Source organism: Peromyscus maniculatus, chromosome 3, assembly GCF_049852395.1.
Source record: "Peromyscus maniculatus bairdii isolate BWxNUB_F1_BW_parent chromosome 3, HU_Pman_BW_mat_3.1, whole genome shotgun sequence".
Classification (NCBI taxonomy): Eukaryota; Metazoa; Chordata; class Mammalia; order Rodentia; family Cricetidae; genus Peromyscus; species Peromyscus maniculatus.
Genome location: NC_134854.1, coordinates 38,177,534 through 38,197,601, shown reverse-complemented (window position 1 = coordinate 38,197,601; position 20,068 = coordinate 38,177,534). Strand labels below are relative to the sequence as shown.

At 36.9% G+C, this 20,068-nt stretch overlaps 1 protein-coding gene across 3 annotated transcripts in view; it reads left to right on the top strand.

Moving 5' to 3' along the window:
* Ptpn12 (protein tyrosine phosphatase non-receptor type 12) overlaps positions 1 to 20,068 on the top strand; it is a 73,843-nt gene that overhangs the window by 29,139 nt on the left and 24,636 nt on the right. For all 3 annotated transcript variants that reach the window (XM_076566338.1, XM_016009315.3, XM_076566337.1), the window contains 10 exons: positions 872 to 948; positions 3,001 to 3,096; positions 5,856 to 5,894; positions 8,063 to 8,134; positions 10,944 to 11,003; positions 12,825 to 12,967; positions 16,555 to 16,621; positions 18,851 to 18,928; positions 19,041 to 19,136; positions 19,877 to 19,962. In XM_076566338.1, the coding sequence (XP_076422453.1) occupies positions 3,073 to 3,096; positions 5,856 to 5,894; positions 8,063 to 8,134; positions 10,944 to 11,003; positions 12,825 to 12,967; positions 16,555 to 16,621; positions 18,851 to 18,928; positions 19,041 to 19,136; positions 19,877 to 19,962 (665 nt within the window). In that variant the 5' untranslated portion in view covers positions 872 to 948; positions 3,001 to 3,072. The remainder of the gene's footprint in view (positions 1 to 871; positions 949 to 3,000; positions 3,097 to 5,855; positions 5,895 to 8,062; positions 8,135 to 10,943; positions 11,004 to 12,824; positions 12,968 to 16,554; positions 16,622 to 18,850; positions 18,929 to 19,040; positions 19,137 to 19,876; positions 19,963 to 20,068) is intronic.

Sequence of the window (20,068 nt, the reverse complement as noted above, 5' to 3'; positions counted from 1 at the left end):
GGTATTGTAAGGTAAAAGAAAGATTGTATTCTTTTCCTTACATCTCTAATTTTTTTGTCCAATCCTGTCATACTTTAGTATTTTAATTTGTTAGTCATAGTTAACCGTATTTTCATATTTTTTTGTGAAATATGAAAAGGTAGATTTCTTAATAAGAACTATTCTTGAGTAATAGTAATTAAAAGGTTCTGAGGTTTGAGCTGGGAATATGGCTCAGCAGTTAAAAGCACTGGTTGCTCTTCCAGAAGACTGGGTCCAGTTCCCCAGCACCCACATGGCAAATCATACCACTGTCTTCTGTAACTGTAGTTCCTAACTTGTGTGAGCACTGCACATATGTACACAGACTTACATGCAGGCAAAACACCCAAACTCATAGAGTTTTATTGTGTTTTGTATTATTTTCTTTTAAGACAGAGTCTCTATGTAACCCTCTATGTGATGGAACTTTGTAGAGCAGGTTGCCTGGAACTCAGATATCCACCTGCCTTTATTTGTGAAGTGCTGGGATTAAAGACAAAATTTAAATTAAAAAACAAAACTACTGAGACTTAACACTATTTAATTTGGGTCAATGCCTAATGTTTTTTATTTTTAAAGTTCCAGAGATAATTTTTACATTTTGTGTTGCTTTTCTTAAAGGTTTACTTTTTGTTAAATAATGTAAAAATTACCTTCTTGGCACCTAAACTTCACTTTCTATTTTTTTTAAAGCAAATGTGGTGATACATTTGTAATCCCAATACTTGGTGGCTGAAAGCAGTTCAGTGCCTTTGTGAGCTACATTGTGAAACTCTGCCACAAAAAGCCAGAAAAAGGAAATGCTTCGATGCCACCTGGACCTAAGTTATAATAATCTTTTGTCTTGTAGTTGACCACAGCCGAGTTAAGTTGACTTTGAAGACTCCATCTCAAGATTCGGACTATATCAATGCAAATTTTATTAAGGTACGTATTAAAATGAAGGGACTTTTCCTTGCTACACTTAATGCCTTCCTATATACAGATTTTATTGACGGTGTTAACTGCCCAGCATGTACTAATAAGAAAATAAATAATAAAACCATTGCCTTGTACATCTTACGTGCTTTCTTTCTAGCCGCCTAAGCCATATACAGATGAAACTATGTGTCGGGGTGGGGGTGGGGTGATGGCAGAGACAGTTTTCTGTGTGCTGTTTTTACATTGAAAGCTTATAAATACTACTGTAAATGGTTCCTTGAGCTTAGGTGAACCTATATGTTGTTGAACCATATGGTAGTTTCCAATTTTTCTTGGTAATGAAATTACAATAAATACTGTTTTTTTGAACAGTTTCTTAGGATAAATTAATGCCAAAATTACTAGGTACTACTGATTTAAATTTATAAGATACACCGAAATTTTAAAAATCTTTGGTAATTGTTACTGTCTGTGATGATAACTCAGCCACATGTGGTGACATATACCTGTAATTCCAACATTCAGGAGGCCGAGGCCAGAGGATTGCACTGAAGTCAAAGCCAGCCTAAGCTAAAGAATGAGACTCTCTCAAGATAAATAAATACATAGATAAATAAGTAGATAAAAATCAAATAATAGGGGCTAGAGAGATGGCTTAGTGGTTAAGAGCACTGGCTATTCTTCCAGAGGTCCTGAGTTCAATTCTCAGCAACCACATGGTGACTCCCAACCTTCTGTAATAAGATCTGGTGCCCTTTTCTGGCCTGCGGGCGTACATGCAAGCAGAACATTGTATATGTAATAAATAAATAAATATTTTAAAAAATGGAATAATAAAGTGATAGTCATTTTGTTAGGTAACTGTAGTCAGTCTCGAATCAAAAGTATTGAAGTGATAAGCTAGTTGCTTGCTTTGAGACACAGTTTCTTTATGTAGCCTAGGCTGGCTTGGAACTTGAGATTTCTTGTCTTGCCTTAGAGTCCCCTTCAGTTTAATACGTACCTTGTTCTACTATTCCCTGCCTGTCATGTGTTTATACTGTTACCAAAAAAGAGATGCAACGTCCTGTGTGACTGAGTTTAAATAAAGGCTTAAATTTCTCATAGGTTATTTTATGCTTTTGGATCTAGTTATACAACTGCTAAAGCTTTTCAATGATTTTTGTATTGGCAGTCATAAATATTTTAATAGGTATTTTGTTGATAATAAATGTTAGATAGTAAGAGTGGTAAAATTAATAATTGTCTTTGTAATGCTGAACAAATACGGTTTCAGAAAAAGAATCCTTTAACAAAATAAACTTAGTTATTACAGTAAAACACAGAATTTATGGATTAAACAAAAATAGGTATTATATTTCAGATACTGTCAATATGTAGATTCTTTTATATATATGTGTGTGTTAAGAGTTCTAGTTTTTAACTGTACTTAGGACAGTGACTCAGGTGTATGCCAGTTCATTTGCTTAGTTGGCTATCTGGTTTGATCTGTTCTTAGCTTATTTCAAAGCCCTGTAGTAGGCTGTGAATGGACTCTTAAGGCAGCCATGGAAGGAACTGGTAACTAGTTTTAGTATTGTTCTTAGAATTAAATTGTGCTTTTGTATTTCTGCTATAATTAACTTTTTTGACTATGTACTTTTTGTTATTTTCTGAGACAGAGTCCTTCTGCATATTGAGTTCCAGGATAGCCAGGGAACTCATTATACAGACCACACTAGCCTCAAATTCACAGATCACAGAGATCTGCATGCTTCTGAGTGCTGGGATTAAAGGCGTGCACCACCATGCCCAAGATTTTGTTTTTAGTTCTTAGTACAAAGTGATTCATTACTGATTGTGTATAATACATCCAGTAAATACAAAGTAGTATATTGATTAGCAAAAACTGAAGTGAATTGGGTACATTTTGCCATGTTTTTTATGCACTTTGAAAAGAAATGGCTTTAGATGAAAGCATTACTAATAAAACTTGAAACCTTAATGAATTGAGTTATGAAATATACTTGATAATCATAGTAAATGTGAAGTTGACCTTTTTTACCTTCACCCTTTCAGGGCGTCTATGGGCCAAAAGCATATGTGGCAACCCAAGGGCCTTTAGCGAATACAGTCATAGACTTCTGGAGGATGATATGGGAGTACAATGTTGTGGTGAGTGCCTTCCTGTCGCTCTTGAGATCGCTGATATGTATTAACATTAGGTATCTTACTGAGTAAGAAGTACAACAACTTTTTAGGTATAATTAATGGTTTAAGTGTAATGACATTTCTGGAAAAGACAAAAACTAATTTTGAAGAAGGTTCATTAAATTCTCATAAACAGGTTCAAATATTTTAAGAAAAGTATGCAGAGCTGAAGAGATGGTTCAGCAGTTAAGAGCACTAGCTAATCTTCCAGGGGACCCAGGTTTGATTCCCAGCACCCACATGGCAGCTGACAATTCTCTGTAACTCCAGGTCCAAGGGATCTGGCATCCTCACACAGATATATACATACATATATATATAGGCAAAACCCCAATGTACATTTAAAAGAAAAGTGTGACTACAATTTAAATCTTGTCCTAAGTCAATAACTAATGATATAGCTACTGAAAAACTTTAAAGTCATTAAAAAAAGATTAATGTTTCCATAGACCAACAAAATGATTAATAATATATGCATGTTTTTAAAAAATAATAAATATAATTATGTTTAATTTAATCTGAGAAATTCATATGTGCATTCAATGCATTTCCGTCATATTTACTGTCTAATCCCCATCTCCAGCTCTTGTTGAGTGTCCCTCTTTTATCACCCTTCCAATGTCTTGCTCACTTAGTGCTACTCATAAACACATCAATATGGAGCCATCCACTGAAACCTGATGAGCCTACGCATGACCAAAGAAAATTGACTTGGAGCTGGAGAGGTGACTCAGCAGTTAAGGACACTGGCTGTTCTTCTGGAGGACCTAGTTTTGAATTCCAGGACCCACATGGTGGCTCACAACCACCTATAACTCCAGTTCCAGGGGGGTCTAATGCCTTCTTGTGACTCCTGTGGGCACTAGACATGCACACAGTGCACAGACCTACATGCAGGCAAAAGACCCGTCCATAGACATGAATTTTTTTTTTAGACATGAAATTTTTTTTAAAAATTAATTAAAAAAAAAAAAGGAAGAAAATGTTTTCCCCCTCCCTAACAGCCATCAATTGTCAGCATCTCCTCAGCTAGGAGTGGGAACTCAGTGTGCTTCTCCTCCATCCATGACAACCATGTCTTTTAACCTTTTCTAGAAGTAGACTCTTTTGGGTCCCTTTTCCTAGGAAAATAGATGTAAATATATTAACTATAAATCGTTAAGTGAAGTATAAAAGAATTTAAGGAACCTGTCTCCCCACCCTAGCTCATTCAATTGGAAACATATCTAAGCTATTGGCATTTTAGTTCCTTTGGCTTTTTTAAATAAAGGGAAATAGTATGCCATTAGCTTGAAAGTAAGGAAATATGTGATTGTTGGATACTACAAAGAGCCCATCTGTTGGACTGTGTATCAACATTTGTTGTGTGGATGTGGAAACCCAGTCACAATGAGTCTTATTCCTCTCATGAATCTATCACAATGATTCTAACACATTGGCATCCTCCATTATCCCTTTGAGAGATCGAGAGATCAATAAAAGGAGGATGGGATAACAGCAGTACTTAGTGTTTGCTGTCAATTTCACTTTCAAATGTTTTTTTTTTTGTTGTTTTTTCTGTGTAGTTTTCGTGCCTGTCCTGGATCTCACTCTGTAGACCAGACTGGCCTTCAACTCACAGAGATCCCTCTGGCTCTGCCTCCCAAGTGCTAGGATTAAAGGGTGCGCCACCACAGCTCGGCTCAAATGAAATATAAAGCAGGAATAAAATTTGTAGGTAATAGGGATGTATATCTGGGTAGGAGTTTGGATTTCACAGATGTACACATTTGTCAGAATTTGGAGAATGGTCACTTAAGATTTGTGTATTTCATTGTTACATATTTTCAAGGGAAATACTGTATTAAACATATTGTTGAGATCTAGATAATGTGCATGCTGAGGTATCTAGGGGAGAGTATACTGGTGCCTGCTGCATACTGAGGCATTGAAATACATTTACAAATAAGATGATTACAAATAAGATGATACATTACAAATAGAGGAATAAAAAAGTACAGTGATAGTTAAAATAAAAGTTTAATGGCTTTAATGTATAATTTTACTATGAAATCTTTCAACTTTTATATTTTAATACTATTATAAAATGAAGAAGCAGATAGTATAATTTACATTTAGAGTATAACCTTACATTTAGAGGCTTGTTAATTTTAATATGTTCAACCTTTAGAAAGGTTACATTTAAATGTACTGTAATATTTGGTGAAGAGTAATACTAAGTTAGGTAAATAATACCCCAGCAGTCCTTTTGTTTAATTCAAAAGTAAGAAATAAGTGACATTCACAGTTTAATCCAAACGAAGTAAGTCATTTTAAATGGCATCACTTACTTACTGCTGTGTGGATAGTTCTTGTTTAGAAGATCGTCTCATTATCCTGTACTTGTTCTTGAGATTTTGTTTACGTTTAAGTGTGTCTGCCTGCATGTATGTTTGTGTTATGTGTGTGCAGTCGCCTGCAGAGTCAGACGAGGGCATCGGACCATCTGGACAGACAGTTGCAAGCCACCATGTGGGCTCTGGGCACTGAAACCAGGGCCTGGATGAGCAGCCTCTTAGCAACTGGATGGCTTCTCAACCTCCGTACAACGCTGTTAACATTAAAGCTGCTTTTGAATAGAGACCAAGTATACTCTTGCTCAGGGTGAAGATAATTTTTGTTTTAAAAAGTAAAACTGTTTTTAACTGATACATTCTTTATTTCCTACCCCAACTCCTTTTTAGATCATCGTAATGGCCTGTCGAGAATTTGAGATGGGAAGGGTATGTATATGGCTTAACACACTATATTTTTGGGGCTAGAAGTTCCTAATTATTTATTACTTCACAGTAATCTGATCCCAAGTAGTTAAAGGAGGGTGTACACTTCTGTTATATGCTCTGCTATTTTATACAATACATGGAACAAAATGAATGGCCTCTAAAGCACAGACATCTTTCTGTATTTCAGAAGAACATTTTTTAAAAATAATTGTATATTGTTATTTGCAATTTTCAAATGTTTCATGGTACTTAACTCAAACAATTCATTTTCTAGAAAGTAATTTTTGAAATATTAGCAAAATTGAACGAATAAGCATATCAAAGCAATTCTGATAATGACAGCTTAAGCTGCATATGGTGTCATACACCTGTAATGCCAACACTTGAGAGGCAGAGGCGGGAAGCATGCCACAAATTTGAGGCCAGGTTGGTTTACATAATGAGTTCAAGGCCAGTCAAATCGATATAAGACCTTGTCTCAAAAAAAAAAAAAAAAAAAAAAAAAAGGCATGAATGTTCTGATTAGTCTCTGCAAAAACTAGTCTCTCCCTATATGTGTGTATGTGTCCATGAGTCTTTACATACATACATGTACATGTGTACAGGTACAGTCAGATGTGTATGTGAGTGTGAAAAACCGAGGTCCACATCCAGTCTGTATTTGTCTTTCCCTTGCTCCCTCCCTCTCCTTGTGTGAGATCAGGTCTCTCACTAAACCTGGAGCTCATTTCAGCTAGACTGGCTGGCCATTAAGCATCCAGAATTCTGTCTCCTCCCCACAGTGCTGGGGTGACAGATGGATATCATTATACCTTACTTCACACAGGTTCTCATGTTTGCATAGGAAGTACTGTACTCATTGAACACCCCCCCCCCGCCACTTGTTTATACTATTCTCATTCTCTCTCTCTCTCTCTCTCTCTCTCTCTCTCTCTCTCTCTCTCTCTCTCTCTCTCTCTCTGTTTTGTTTGTTGGTTTGTTTGTTTGTTTGTTTAATTAAGTTTTTCAAGACAGGGTTTTTCTGTGTAGCCCTGACTGTACTGAAACTTGCTTTTGTAGACCAGGCTGACCTCAAACTTGGAGATCTCCTGCCTCTGTTTCCCAAGTGCTGGGACTAAAGGTGTGCACCATCACTCCCAGCTTTTGTTTATACTACTTTCAAAGTTCAGAAAAGAAAATGTTTGCTTGGTTTATTTTTTGGTGATGCTCAGATTTGACCCAGACCTTAGCACACACACTAGCAGACACTTGTCACTGAGCTTCCCATTGCTTTCATTTGTAGCTGATGTTGTGTAGAGTGATGCTTTATTTCATACCATGGGATGTCCTACAGCATCAGTCCTGAAAGTGAAAGATGGAAATCTAGTTACAAAGAATAGTACTTAATTAAATGCATTTGACCTCTAGATGTGACACCCACATCAGACTTCAGGAATACATTGTGTTGTCTTTATTTGAAGTTCTTTATATTAAAGTTCTAAAAAATGGCTATTAAATTTTTCATTAAGAGATGTGCTATAGAAGCAAGGTAAATCTTTATTGTATATATGTCATAAATAATGGAGAAGCCATATTTTAACTAATTTATTTTATTCCTTGGAAATAATTTTGTTTACTAGTATTAAGTAATGTTGGGACAGAAAATAAATATAATAAAATCTAAAAATTGAAGACTAATCAAATTTTCTATGTAAATGTTTATGTTCTTTACTATTATTTGATTATAGTTGGAAATTTAAATTTTGTTCATCTAGTGTTTTGTTTTGTTTTTCAAGACATGGTTTCTCTGTGTAACCCTGGCTGTCCTGAAAATCACTCTGTAGACCAGGATGGCCTAGAACTCACAGAGATCCATCTACCTCTGTCTCCCAAGTGCTAGGATTAAAGGCATGTGCCACCACCACCCAGCTCACCTAGTGTCTTTCTTAAATACTGCTAAAGTTTAGAAATTCTCTTTTTAATTTCATTAATGACCTCATTGTATAGGTGGTGAAAATCACTCTTAGTTAGCACAAAGCCAATAGAATAGTATAATTAGCAGTGGCAAAATGCTTCTTATACCAAGCAATGCTCTTTCTTCTTAACCCTAAACACAAAGCATTTATAAAAGCTTAAGAAATATCATACAGTTACTGACTTATTTTCAATTTATCTTTTTTGGACAACAGAAAAAGTGTGAGCGCTATTGGCCTTTGTATGGAGAAGATCCTATAACATTTGCACCATTTAGAATTTCTTGTGTAAGTACCTATTTTTATTTGTTTTAAAAATTTATACTTTGAGCCAGGTGGAGGTGGCGGCGGCGCACGCCTTTAATCCCAGCACTCAGGAGGCAGAACCAGGCAGATCTCTATGAGTTCAAGGCCATCCTGGGCTCCAGAGTGAGTTCCAGTAAAGGCACAAAAGCTACACAGAAACCCTCTCTCGGAAGGGAAAAAAAATATATATATATATTTATTTTGAGATTTTCATGTATGAATACAATATATTTTGGTCAGCTCCATCCCTGCCTCATTTTCCAATTCCTCAAACCCACCGACTATCTCTCCCCCCCTAATTTCATGACCTTCCTTTAATCCACTGAGTCTAATTGGTACAAGTGGTGTATAGCCATCTGCTAGATCATCCACACCCCTAAAGAAAATTAACTGTCCCTTGCTCAGCAACCGACAGCTGCCAGTAATCCCTCTCCTTGGAGTGGGTCTGTATGTGCCCCTCTTCCATCCATACTGGAATTTTGATTGGCTTTATCTTATACTATAGCTACTATGAATTTTCATGTGCAGCAGCCCTGTTAAATCCAGAAAATAGTTTCATACCAATCCTCTCCAACCTTTGGCTCTTAGAGTCTTCTTGTGTTTCCTTGTCTACAGTGGTTCCTGAGCCTTGTGGGGAGAGGCTGTGATATAGATGTCCCATTTGTGGATGAGTACTCTGTAGTCATTTAATCTCCTCTCTTTAATCAGTTAAGAGTTTCTGTATTAGCTGGGATGGTGGCCCACACCTCTAATCCCAGTACTCAGGAGGCAGAGGCAAGTGGATCTCTGAGTAACTGGCCAGCCTGGTCTGTAAAGCGAGTTCCAGGACAGCCAGGGCTATGTAGAGAAACCCTGTCTCAAAAAAAGCAAAAAGCAACAACAGGAGAGTTTCTATATTAACCTCCATCTACTGCAAAAAGAAGCTTCTTGAGGGTTGAGAATGGCACTGATCAGTTTTATAAAGATCAGTATTTGGAAAGCAGTTTATCCATTAGCAAAATCATAGAAGTGGGCTCTCCCTTAGGGAATAGGACCTATCCTGCCATGGTTCTAGTTCCCAGTGTCAGGCATGAGTTCTATCCTGTGGAGCAAGCTTTAGTTAGGTTCAGTGAAAGGGGTCCTATAACATTCATGTCATAATGACATCACCAGGATATTGCCAGGTCAGTTGTTATTGTAGCTCACAGTTTATAGCTGGTGAGACTACCAATCTGAATGAAGATCACCTTCCTGCATTATAAAAGCTAGACAGTAGGGAAGAAGCCTCCACAGTACCTATTTTTATATACATGATTTAATCAGAAAATTTGCATTGTAGACTGATGAACAATTAATTTGATATATGGTATGAACTCAGGCTGTTGTAAGCCTAGGAATCAATTCTGTGTAAACCTTTACTTACTATAGTAAGCAGTATTAATGTTTATTCTGCTTTTAAATTTAGGAGCTTTGGAAATGACTTTTGCAACTGTTAGGTTTTCCTTGTTTTTGTTGATTCTGTTAATCTTTTTATATCTCTTGATAGTAATTATGTAACCTTGATCAAATTATCTCTGAAAATTGGTATACTCAATTCTAATGAAATAAATGGGAAACAACATTGTTAACTGGGGTATAGTATGGCATATTAACCTTTCCTATTGTCCTTCCCCACATTTTAAAATTGTGTATAAAGTTAAACTTGAGGATTGCTATCCTAAAAGTGAAGATTATTCCTTATAGCAGGTAATTTGACATGAAACCTAAAACGTAGGTGTCAGCTCTCACCCACCAGGCTTTTTACAAATCCTTTTGTTGCATATGTAGCCAAGTCTGCCTCAGACTTGAAGCAGTCTTCCCACGAGATCTCTGCTCTCTAGGGGCAGTCTCCCTAGTCTTCAAGTGCTGGGGTGACAGGCATGAGCTGCCATGCTGGCTTCTTGACTCCTTCTGAAAAGTAAAATACACTTTCCTCTTAACAATATTTGAAAAAAAGGTTGGGCATGATAGCACATGCCTGTGGGTGGGTGGGGGTGGGAGGTGTCACAGTCATGACAGCAGACTGACGCTAAGGCCAGCATGGTCTGCTGAGCAACTTCCAGGATAAATTAAAACAGTAAATAAAAAATAAGTACCCATTCTAGAATAGTATTGGATGTCTATATCATTAATTAGCATATAGTATTCTTGTTAATGATTGACCTAAGCTGTCTGTAGTTACAATTAACAAGGCAAAAAGAACTCAGCAACAGACAAAAACAGAGTTCCTTTTAATGCTCTAGCTGAAGAATGGCATCAGACTTACAGTTGTTCATGGTCCCTATAACCATTATAAGAACAATGACTTCGAGTTTTCTTCCTTCTTTCCCTCTTGGCTGTGTATTTAAATTGACAGTTGAGAAGGCATGGCTGAAAATCGGGTGCAGTGGCAGACATTAAGGCATGACATTCTTTTTGGATTGTTTTGAAAGCATTGTTCTGGAGAGATCCTACTTTGCTATATTCTGTTAGTCATGATTAAATAATCAGTTAATAGACCCTTTATAAAGCCTCTAAGAGTTAGACAGAACATTAGGAAGCAGAGGCTATAGCCCAGCATATGTTTATCCTAGCATGCACAAGGCCTTGGGCTCAGATCCTAGCACCATTGAAAAGCTTAGGTGGATGACTTTTCGATTTTTAAAATAATTATTAGATATGTCCAACACTCTAAATGTTAATTTTAGATTGTGTACTTTTAATTATTTTGTCTTGCTATGTATGCTTTTTCATTTTAGTGTTTTTACTGATGGACAAATTTTTCTCCTTTTAGGAAAATGAGCAAGCAAGAACAGACTACTTCATTCGAACACTTTTACTTGAGTTTCAAAATGTAAGCAATTCCCATTGTAGAAAAAGAGTGCCTGTTCCCACTTATCCTCATCCCTCCCCATCTCTCCCTCTTCCTTCCCTCCCATTCTTGCTCTGAGTCTCAGTCTTGCTATTATGCACTTTACTTAGTATCTGAGCCTTATGCTTATCAAATTGCATAATAAAATAATATAAATTTTAATTTACTTAGGACAAATTAAATTATCTCTGTGTAGGATAATTGTGCTTTCTTTGTTGCACATAGTTTTCTTCTATTAACAATAGACAGATGATAGCATTACTTATTACTCAGTTGTGTTCACAATTTTTTAGAGACAAAACTAAATTTCCATTTAGAGGCTGGGATATAGTTCAGTGCTAGAGACCTTAGTCTAACAGGCGCAAGGATTCAATCCCCAGCAATGTAAGAAATAAAAAAAGTAAATTGTTATTTAGATTTAAATTATATTTACCTTAATGTATTGATTTAAATGATTCAGAGCCAAACAAAATGATAATTTCTCAGGGAATAAACCAGACATGTCTAAAAGGACACTGGAAAAATGCTTCTCAACCTTTTTCTCATCTGTTTTTGTTAGTCTAACTTGGTCATGAGATACATCATTCTTCCCAATTCCTTTGTGAGCCTACCTGCTTTCTTTTGACAAGCTACCACCCATACTTGTTCTTCTCCCTGACATTACTAGTCATATCATTTTAGTTGAGTCACTTACTATATTTAAGTTGCACATTTTATCTTTAAGTTAGCACCTTCTACACGTGTATCAGATAAACCAGTTGTTCTCACTGTGAAAGTGTGTATTGCATATAGACAGAGGTAAAGGAGATTTGAGAAGTGAGATAACTGGCCTCCTTAGTAAAGACAGATACAGAACTTGAACATGGGAACTGAATCCCAAGCTCGGTCCTCTCTGTTGACATCTAGACTAAGCAGTCTTAGAGGTCATTGTGGGGCTGGAGAGACGGCTCAGAGGCTCGGAGCCCTTGCTGCTCTTGCGAGGACCCAGGTTACTTTCCAGCCCAGTGTGGTGGCTCACAACTCTGTAACTCGACTTTCGGGAGATCCAAAGCCCTCCTTTGACCTCCAGTGGGCACAAGGTACACACACATAAAGGAAAGAGTTACTGAGGCTTCTTTGGATCATTGATTTATGTGGGTATTGCTTTCATTACTTACTGTAAAATTAAAATTTGGAAAAAATTAAAGACATGGAATACATACATTATCTGGTGGAAAGAAAAGGAAAGTAAAATCTTAGCATTATTCTGAAAACAAACCTCCCCTGTTTCTATCCCAGTTGCCCCCAAAGGCTTGAGAGGAGACAAGATAGTTTGCTAGACCACAAATAGAGAACCAACAATCTATAGTGAGAAAGTGAATTTGGAGCTGGACATTCTTTTTCAGGATATTCTTTTGATCCTCTAACTCGAATGAATTCTAAAAATTATATATTATCAATTTCATAGTGTGGATTAAAGAGTATGTTATAAAATATAATAGATAAAGAGCATGTTACATATGTTAATACCACCTAGGTTGGAGCCTGCATTTGTTAATATCCTATAAAACATTAGGCAGGTTACTGTGTCTGAATGTCCTTACCTATAAAATAGAGATGACATGAGCACCACCTTCCTTGTGGAAGCTAAGTTGTTACATAGGAAACATCCTCAGTACTGGGTATATGGTAAGTAGGCAGTAAATGGAGGCTATTGTTTATTTGATTTTTTTAAAGATATCTTAGAAATGATATTAAATGAAATACATATCTTAGAAGTTTGTAAATACATTTTTCTAATTACTGAATTCATCTTTTATGAAGGAGTCTCGTCGACTCTATCAGTTTCATTATGTGAACTGGCCAGACCATGATGTTCCTTCATCGTTTGACTCTATCCTGGACATGATAAGCTTGATGAGGAAATACCAAGAACATGAAGATGTGCCTATTTGTATTCATTGCAGGTACAAAAGGATTTTCTAAATGTAGAGAAGTAGAGCGCTTAAGTTTGTTGTGAAATAAAGTTTTACTTCTACATTAATTTGATGTATTATATCTTGAGCTTTCCTAGCCCCGTTATAGTATGTTTGAGGCCCTGTGAATTGATACAATCTAATCTAGTTAATAGACTGTCTAAATGTTACAGTAAAACATCGTCATATTCCCCGATATGATCAATGTCAGGCAAATTTTCATGAGTAATAAAGCCTCAGTCTTTTAAAAAGTGTATATAGATATGCAGAGAAATGGTCTTACTGGCTTAAGATACCATTGATGTCCAAACAAGTGCTGGGTGTGGTGAACATGGCTATAATCTCAAAACCAAGGAAACTGAAACAAGAGAATCTCAAGAGTCCAAGGCCAATCAGGGCTACCTAGTAAGACTGTCTTTAAAAACAAGGAAAAGTTAATTATCTTACACTTACTAAACATGAGAATTTAAAAGACAAATCCATTGCCAGTTACACAGTAAAGATGTCATTTGTAAGATATACCCCCATTTCAGAGCTCATACAATGTAGGTTATAAGGTGTTTTCCAAGTGACAAAACTTTCAGTGTTTTTCTTCCTGAGGAGCAAGCCTCCATGTCTGCCCCACTGCCTGTCATACCATGAAATTATAGTTTTAAACTGCCTGAAATCGTTAGCAGAGCATGAAACTAGCATTCTCCCCCTCCCCCTTTTAAGAAATTGGTACATGTTTACTGGACAACTTTATTAAATTGTGCTGTATAGCATTACCTAAAACTAAATAATGACTTGCCCCCTTAGTAGTCTTAAGTTTAGGTATATATATATATATATATTTTTTTTTTCAACTGCTTTATAGAAATGTTTTCACTCTTTTCAGGTAATGTTTAAATTCCAATTACTTTTTGCAAAATCAATCATTTTGACATGTAAACCCCAGCCTTCAAGTTCTAGGGCAATGGATATGACATTGTTTATCTTTGAAGGAGTTCCAAGTGTGTTCCAAGTGAATTTTGTGTTCCAAGTGTGGGTTAGAGGTTAATTGTGTTAAGTAAGATAACTATCTGTTTTTAATTGAACACATCGAGCTATTTTATTTTCTGGTTATTTTTCTACTCATAAGCCTTGAAATTTTTAAAATGAAAAGTGAAGGAACATTCCAGTTGGCCAGAAGAAGATAGCCTTAATTTTCCATGCCTGGGAAATTAAGACTGTGTGCCTAAGCATTTCTGTGATTTTTACATCCTTAAATACTGTGACTCCAATGTCCCCTGTCTCACCTGACAACCTTTCTACTCCAGTGCACCCCAGGTGACATTTATGATAGAACTCTTTGCTGCAACCCTTTTTGGAAAGGTTTTTAAATGCGTGGCTCATTTGGATGACCAGTATTTTTTTAAGACAGGGTCTCAGGAGCCCAGGTGAGCCTTGAACTTTCACTTCTTCCTCCCCAGTGCTGGAATGGCAAGCAAGGATGAGCCACCATACCCGTCTTGGTTTTAATTTAAAAGTGTTCGAGAACTTGATGGCTCATGCTTAGACTCTCACTGCTTGAGAGACTGTATGAGGTAGAGGCCAGGAGCTGTAGAGTGAGACTGTGTCTCAGAATGAGAGCGGGGGAGGGAGGAAGAGGAAGAGCAACAACAGAAAACCCCCAATAAACAAACAAAAGCTAGGGACAGCCAAGGAGGACACTAAGCCATGTAAGCAGCGCCCGTTAAACAAGGACAATCACACCACTGTGTTGTTACTTGCTGCTGCTGCTGCTGCTGCTGCTGCTGCTGCTGCTGCTGCTGCTGCTGCTGCTGCTGCTGTCAGAAAACACTGTGCCCCAGAACAGTTTAAGGAAGACATAGTTTGTTTTGCCTAAGTTTCAGAGGGATAAAGTACATGTTAGGAAAGACATGGCAGCAGTATCAGGAAGTAAGGCAAGACTATAACTCAAAGCCCACCTCTAATAATATACTTTCTCCAGCAAGGCTCTCTTTCTTAAAGGTTACAATACACCCCCACATACAAAGTTCCACCAACTGGGGACCAAGTGTTCAAATATGAATCTATGGAGGACATTTCTCATCCAAATTAAGGTCTACATGTATAATGTCTATAAAAATGTTAGGGAGAATACAGTTTTAAAAAGAATAAATGTTGGAGTGATCGTGAAGAATGTTTGCAGTAGCTTTGCACTATAGATTTTATTGTTAGTAACATGTAGGATATTTCAAACCTAATGTAGAATTCCCTTAGATAAATCTGTATTTCCAAATAGTATAAAAGCTACTTGACTCATGATTTTCAGACATAAGAGATTTATTGGTTAATTTCTTTTTAAAAAGATTTTATTTTAATTTTGAAGTTTTTTTTTTTAACCTAACTGGTGTCTTATGATTAGTGAAGAAGACTACTTTCTGCCTCTTACTCCAGAAGTGGCTTGCTGGTAGAAATTTGGGAATCATCTAACACATTTGTGAATTAAAGCAATTTTCCCATAATTAGTTCAGTGGTATGTTATAGTCAACTGGTTAAAATAGAAAAGCGTTTTGTTCTGGAATTGAAAGATAAATTGTTTTGACTTGATTTTTTTTTTTTTTACATGTTATTTAAAATTATTTCCTTTTCTGTCCTGTTATCTGGTCAGTAACCATAGTTCTTGAGTCTACTTCAGTTGGATTTTTCTAGTTTTAAAAATTGGTTATTTGCCGGGCAGTGGTGGTGCACGCCTTTAATCCCAGCACTCGGGAGGCAGAGGCAGGTGGATCTCTGTGAGTTCGAGGCCAGCCTGGGCTACCAAGTGAGTCCCAGGAAAGGCGCAAAGCTACACAGAGAAACCCTGTCTCGAAACCCCCCCCCCCAAAAAAAAATTTGGTTATTTAATGCTTTTAAGCAACAAAAGTGTTAACTTCAGTAACTTAAGTACATCTACAAATGGAGCGAAAATGCATCTGTTTGAAATGTAGTGTGTGTTTGTAGACAGGATCTTAAAACCTCTCAAACTGTCTGGGGACTCAAACACTCCCCTGCCTCAGCTGCTTACGTGCTCCATCAGCACAGGCAGGTTTCAGCACACGCAATTCTAGAATATATTTACAAGAATGCTTCCCTCTTAATCAGCACATCATTTTGAAAAATCCCTCTCTTACTCCTCCTCCAGGAGATGGGGTAGTCAGTTGTCTTTGTTTCTAGGATGGGGCTGCAGACATCACTGGCGGGCTCTAAAGCTGACTCTCAGGTCTTGTAGCATTCTCCTTGCCATGCCTGTTAAAATTAAACATAACACCATCTTGAGCATTTTACTATGCTCACAACTTTTGAGAAAAACTATCTCTATGGGCTGTTACTGGTACAGAGTTAAAGGCTTACAGCTTTCCTGTGAGTCACTTACTGTTAGAAATCCTTGAATTAAAATTTTAAATGTTCAAATTTTAATGTTAAGGATAATGCTGTTCCTGTACTTTCATTTGTATTTTGTTCACTAAGTAGAATTTCATCAATGATATCTTAAATGATTTTTGCTTCTAAATGTAAATATGCCTTTTATTTTTAAAAATCAAGTTGTTTTTTCTCAAACTTTGTATCTTTAGTGCAGGCTGTGGAAGAACAGGTGCTATTTGTGCCATAGATTACACATGGAACTTACTAAAAGCTGGGGTAAGAATGATTCTTATATAGCATTATATTCAAGTACATTATATTTTGAGCTTCACATTAATATTAACTGTTAAAGTTACAGCATGTTTTCCTAGATTATGTTTCCAGGATTAGTTTTACCATGTAGATAAAGATAGTGAGTATAATCTCAGGAGTACTGCCTGAGATTCTGGACTGGACGCCGGGGCAGGGATTTGTTTCCACTAAATGAATACCACTTGCATCAGGGAAATGGCTCTACGTGATAAAGAGAAAGATTCTGACCAAGTCAGTGCCATGCTGGGCTTTCTCCTGCCCCATAGTTCCTATATTCCATGTTAACCTGATGTCACTGTACTGTACTTACTAAATATTTTCACCTGTGGTGCTCACTATGGGGCCAAAGTGCCTAGAATAAAATTCTGGCCTGTATTTCATTGTCTGTGGGGTTTTTACTTGTTGGGGTGTCTGTTGGCATTGTCTCTACTACTTCTTATTTCCATAAATTGTGTTTGATGTTGTGGAAGACATAGCGGTCTGTAAGAGCTTTCTCTCTGTGTGTATGTATTTCTTTTGCTGTCTGTACTGTGTTAATTTTCTCTGTGTTAGAGGCAAACTTAATCTTCCATAGCTTGAAGTTTTCTAGGAATATATCAGTCAGCAGTAAAACATCATCAATTACAATGTTCAGTTTTCCTTTTACCTCCTGTCTCTCTTCTTTTTCCCCTGCCTTTGTACCTGTGTCCCACCTGGGGAGGGGGGCAATATGTGAACAAGTTTTAAATAATTCTTGAGGAATCTGTAGGATTAAATTTAATTTTTTTTATTCCTCAAAACTAACCTTTCCCTAATAGGAAAATTTTTAATGAGAAACTTCACTAGGATTCTTTCAGATTTTTGTTTTGAAGCACAGGGTCTCACTGTGGCTCTGACTGTCTAGAACTAGAGGTCCACCTGCCTCTGGCTCTCACTTTTACCATAAAAATAAAAAACTATGGGACTAGATTCATGGCCTAGCAGTAAAGAGCATTTGCTGCTCTTAACAGAGGACCAGAGTTCAGTTCCAGGACCCACATGGTGGCACATAACTTCAGGTCCAGGGTATCCTGTGCCTTCTGACCTCTGCAGGCATCAGCAAGCACTTGGTGCACGTACATACATGTAATCAAAAGCACACATAAAATACAAATAAATAGGTATTTTTAAAGTCAAAAATTAAATTGGAAAAAGAAGAGATACTTACATAAATACCAGCAAACAAAATTTGGGGAAAAATTTAAAATCTTTGTTTGACACATCGTTAAAGTTGTATTTTTCAGTTGTGGTCCCCGCTTGATCATTTAGATTGTTGTCATCTTTCATGGAGAAATAGTTGGCAGAGTGTGTATCTCAGGATTGTCGTTTCAGTTTGAAATGCACAGGTGTTATCCAGGTGGTTCTACAGTCATCACCTGGAGAGGAAGCTTACAGAATGTCTAAGGACACAGTGGCCTAGAGAGTGAAGTCAAATTCTTTGTTATATTTACAGTCTGATTTCAAGTGACCTTACCTTATATGTAGACATATATCACCGTGCCCAATGTATTTCATATCCATGTTCAGTTTCTTAGTTCTCCAAATAATCAGTCTCCCATGGTTGTATATATCTCCTTCATTTCACAGAATAACTTTTTACTCAAATTTGTGTGTGTGTTTACATGCATGTATGTATGGTATGTTCATGTGTGCACAGGTGTGTGCACTTGCATGTGGTGGTCAGAGGTTGGTATCAACTGTCTTCCTGGCTCATTTACCACCATATTTTTGGGGTAATGTTTCTTAGTAAACTTGAAACTCACTGACTTAGCTAGGACGGCTGTTCCCCCAGCACTAGGGTTTCAAACTCTACCAGCACCCCTGGCATGGTGTGGGAACGGAGGAGCTGCACTCGGGTCCTCACACTTACATGAGCACTTTACAGACTTCAGCCTCCTTCTCAGCCCCTTCGTAACTATTTAGTTTCTACTCATCCATCATAGTTTGCCATGGCCTCTTACTCCCTGTATGCTGTAGTCACGCTCCGCAGTGTGACTACTGAGGGTCGGATGGACTCTGTCCACAGTCCCACCCGTGTCTGAAAGGTAGTTCACAGTAGATGTTTGCAGTTGTCCAGCATGCTCATGAGGGCTGTGTGAAAACGTGGGTTTTGGATTTTTTTTTACTATTTTCTGACATTGTCTATAGTTACATATGTTAAATTCTTTGTTTTAGAAAATTCCAGAGGAATTTAATGTATTTAATTTAATACAAGAAATGAGAACACAAAGGCATTCTGCAGTACAAACAAAGGTATAGTTGATTTTTTTTTCTTTATAAATTATGTTTTCAAAAATGTTTTCTCTGGTGTTTTCATTGTCTCCTGTTTTCATTGTCTCCTGTTTATCATTTCTCTTTCTAATAGGAGCAGTATGAGCTTGTTCATAGAGCTATTGCCCAACTGTTTGAAAAACAGCTACAACTGTATGAAATTCATGGAGCACAAAAAATCACTGATGGTGTAAGTATTCTTTGCTTACTAGCCTTGGCAAGCTTGCTTTTTACCAAGATTTAGTATTTGTGATCCTGTATTATAGCTGTGTGAGAATGTTCATGACAGAAGTTACTTTTATCTGACCTGGGTTTTAACTTACTTTACTTTTACTCTGTTCTGATAGAGATTTAGTTTTACAAACTCAATAAGTAAAATATAGAAAAGATCTTAAAGTCAGTATTCATTATTTTTCAAGTACAAGCTATGTTTTAAATTTTTAACTGCATTATTCTCCCTTCACTTTCACCCACAACTCAATAATTATAAGTTGGGTGTACTTGAATTTTATTTTGGCATGGTAGTGTAACATTTTGTACTTTTTTGTGTATACGCCATACTTTTTTGTGTTGTGGGACAATCTTGCTATGTAGCTCAGACTGTCTGAGTGAGTGTTGGGGTTGTAGACGTATATCACCATGCCCAATGTATTTCATGGTCTTTAAAAAGCAGAATTATAAGGCCACTAGTAAGTCCCTCTTTTGTTGTTGTGATTCATTGCCATTTTAGCTTAAATGATCTTACTGAATCTTCAGTTTTTAAAAATTATTATTAAGGGGGGTGTATGTTTGCATGCGGGGTTAGGGATACATACCTCCGCTTGTATATGGAGGTAATAGGACAGCTTTGTGGGTTCACTTCTTTCATGTGTCAATCAAGGAAAATTATTTTTCCTGTAACTTTAGTGAAACCTTTTTTCCCCTTGGCAGAATGAAATTACCACTGGAAATATGGTCAGCTCCATCGATAGTGAAAAACAAGATTCTCCTCCTCCAAAGCCACCGAGGACTCGGAGGTCTGTGTGTCTTAGCACATTGTCTCTAAGAGACCTAACTAAAAGGACAGATTCTGAACATGTCTTAGTTTTATAACTGGTTATTTCATTAGGATGTAGCACATTT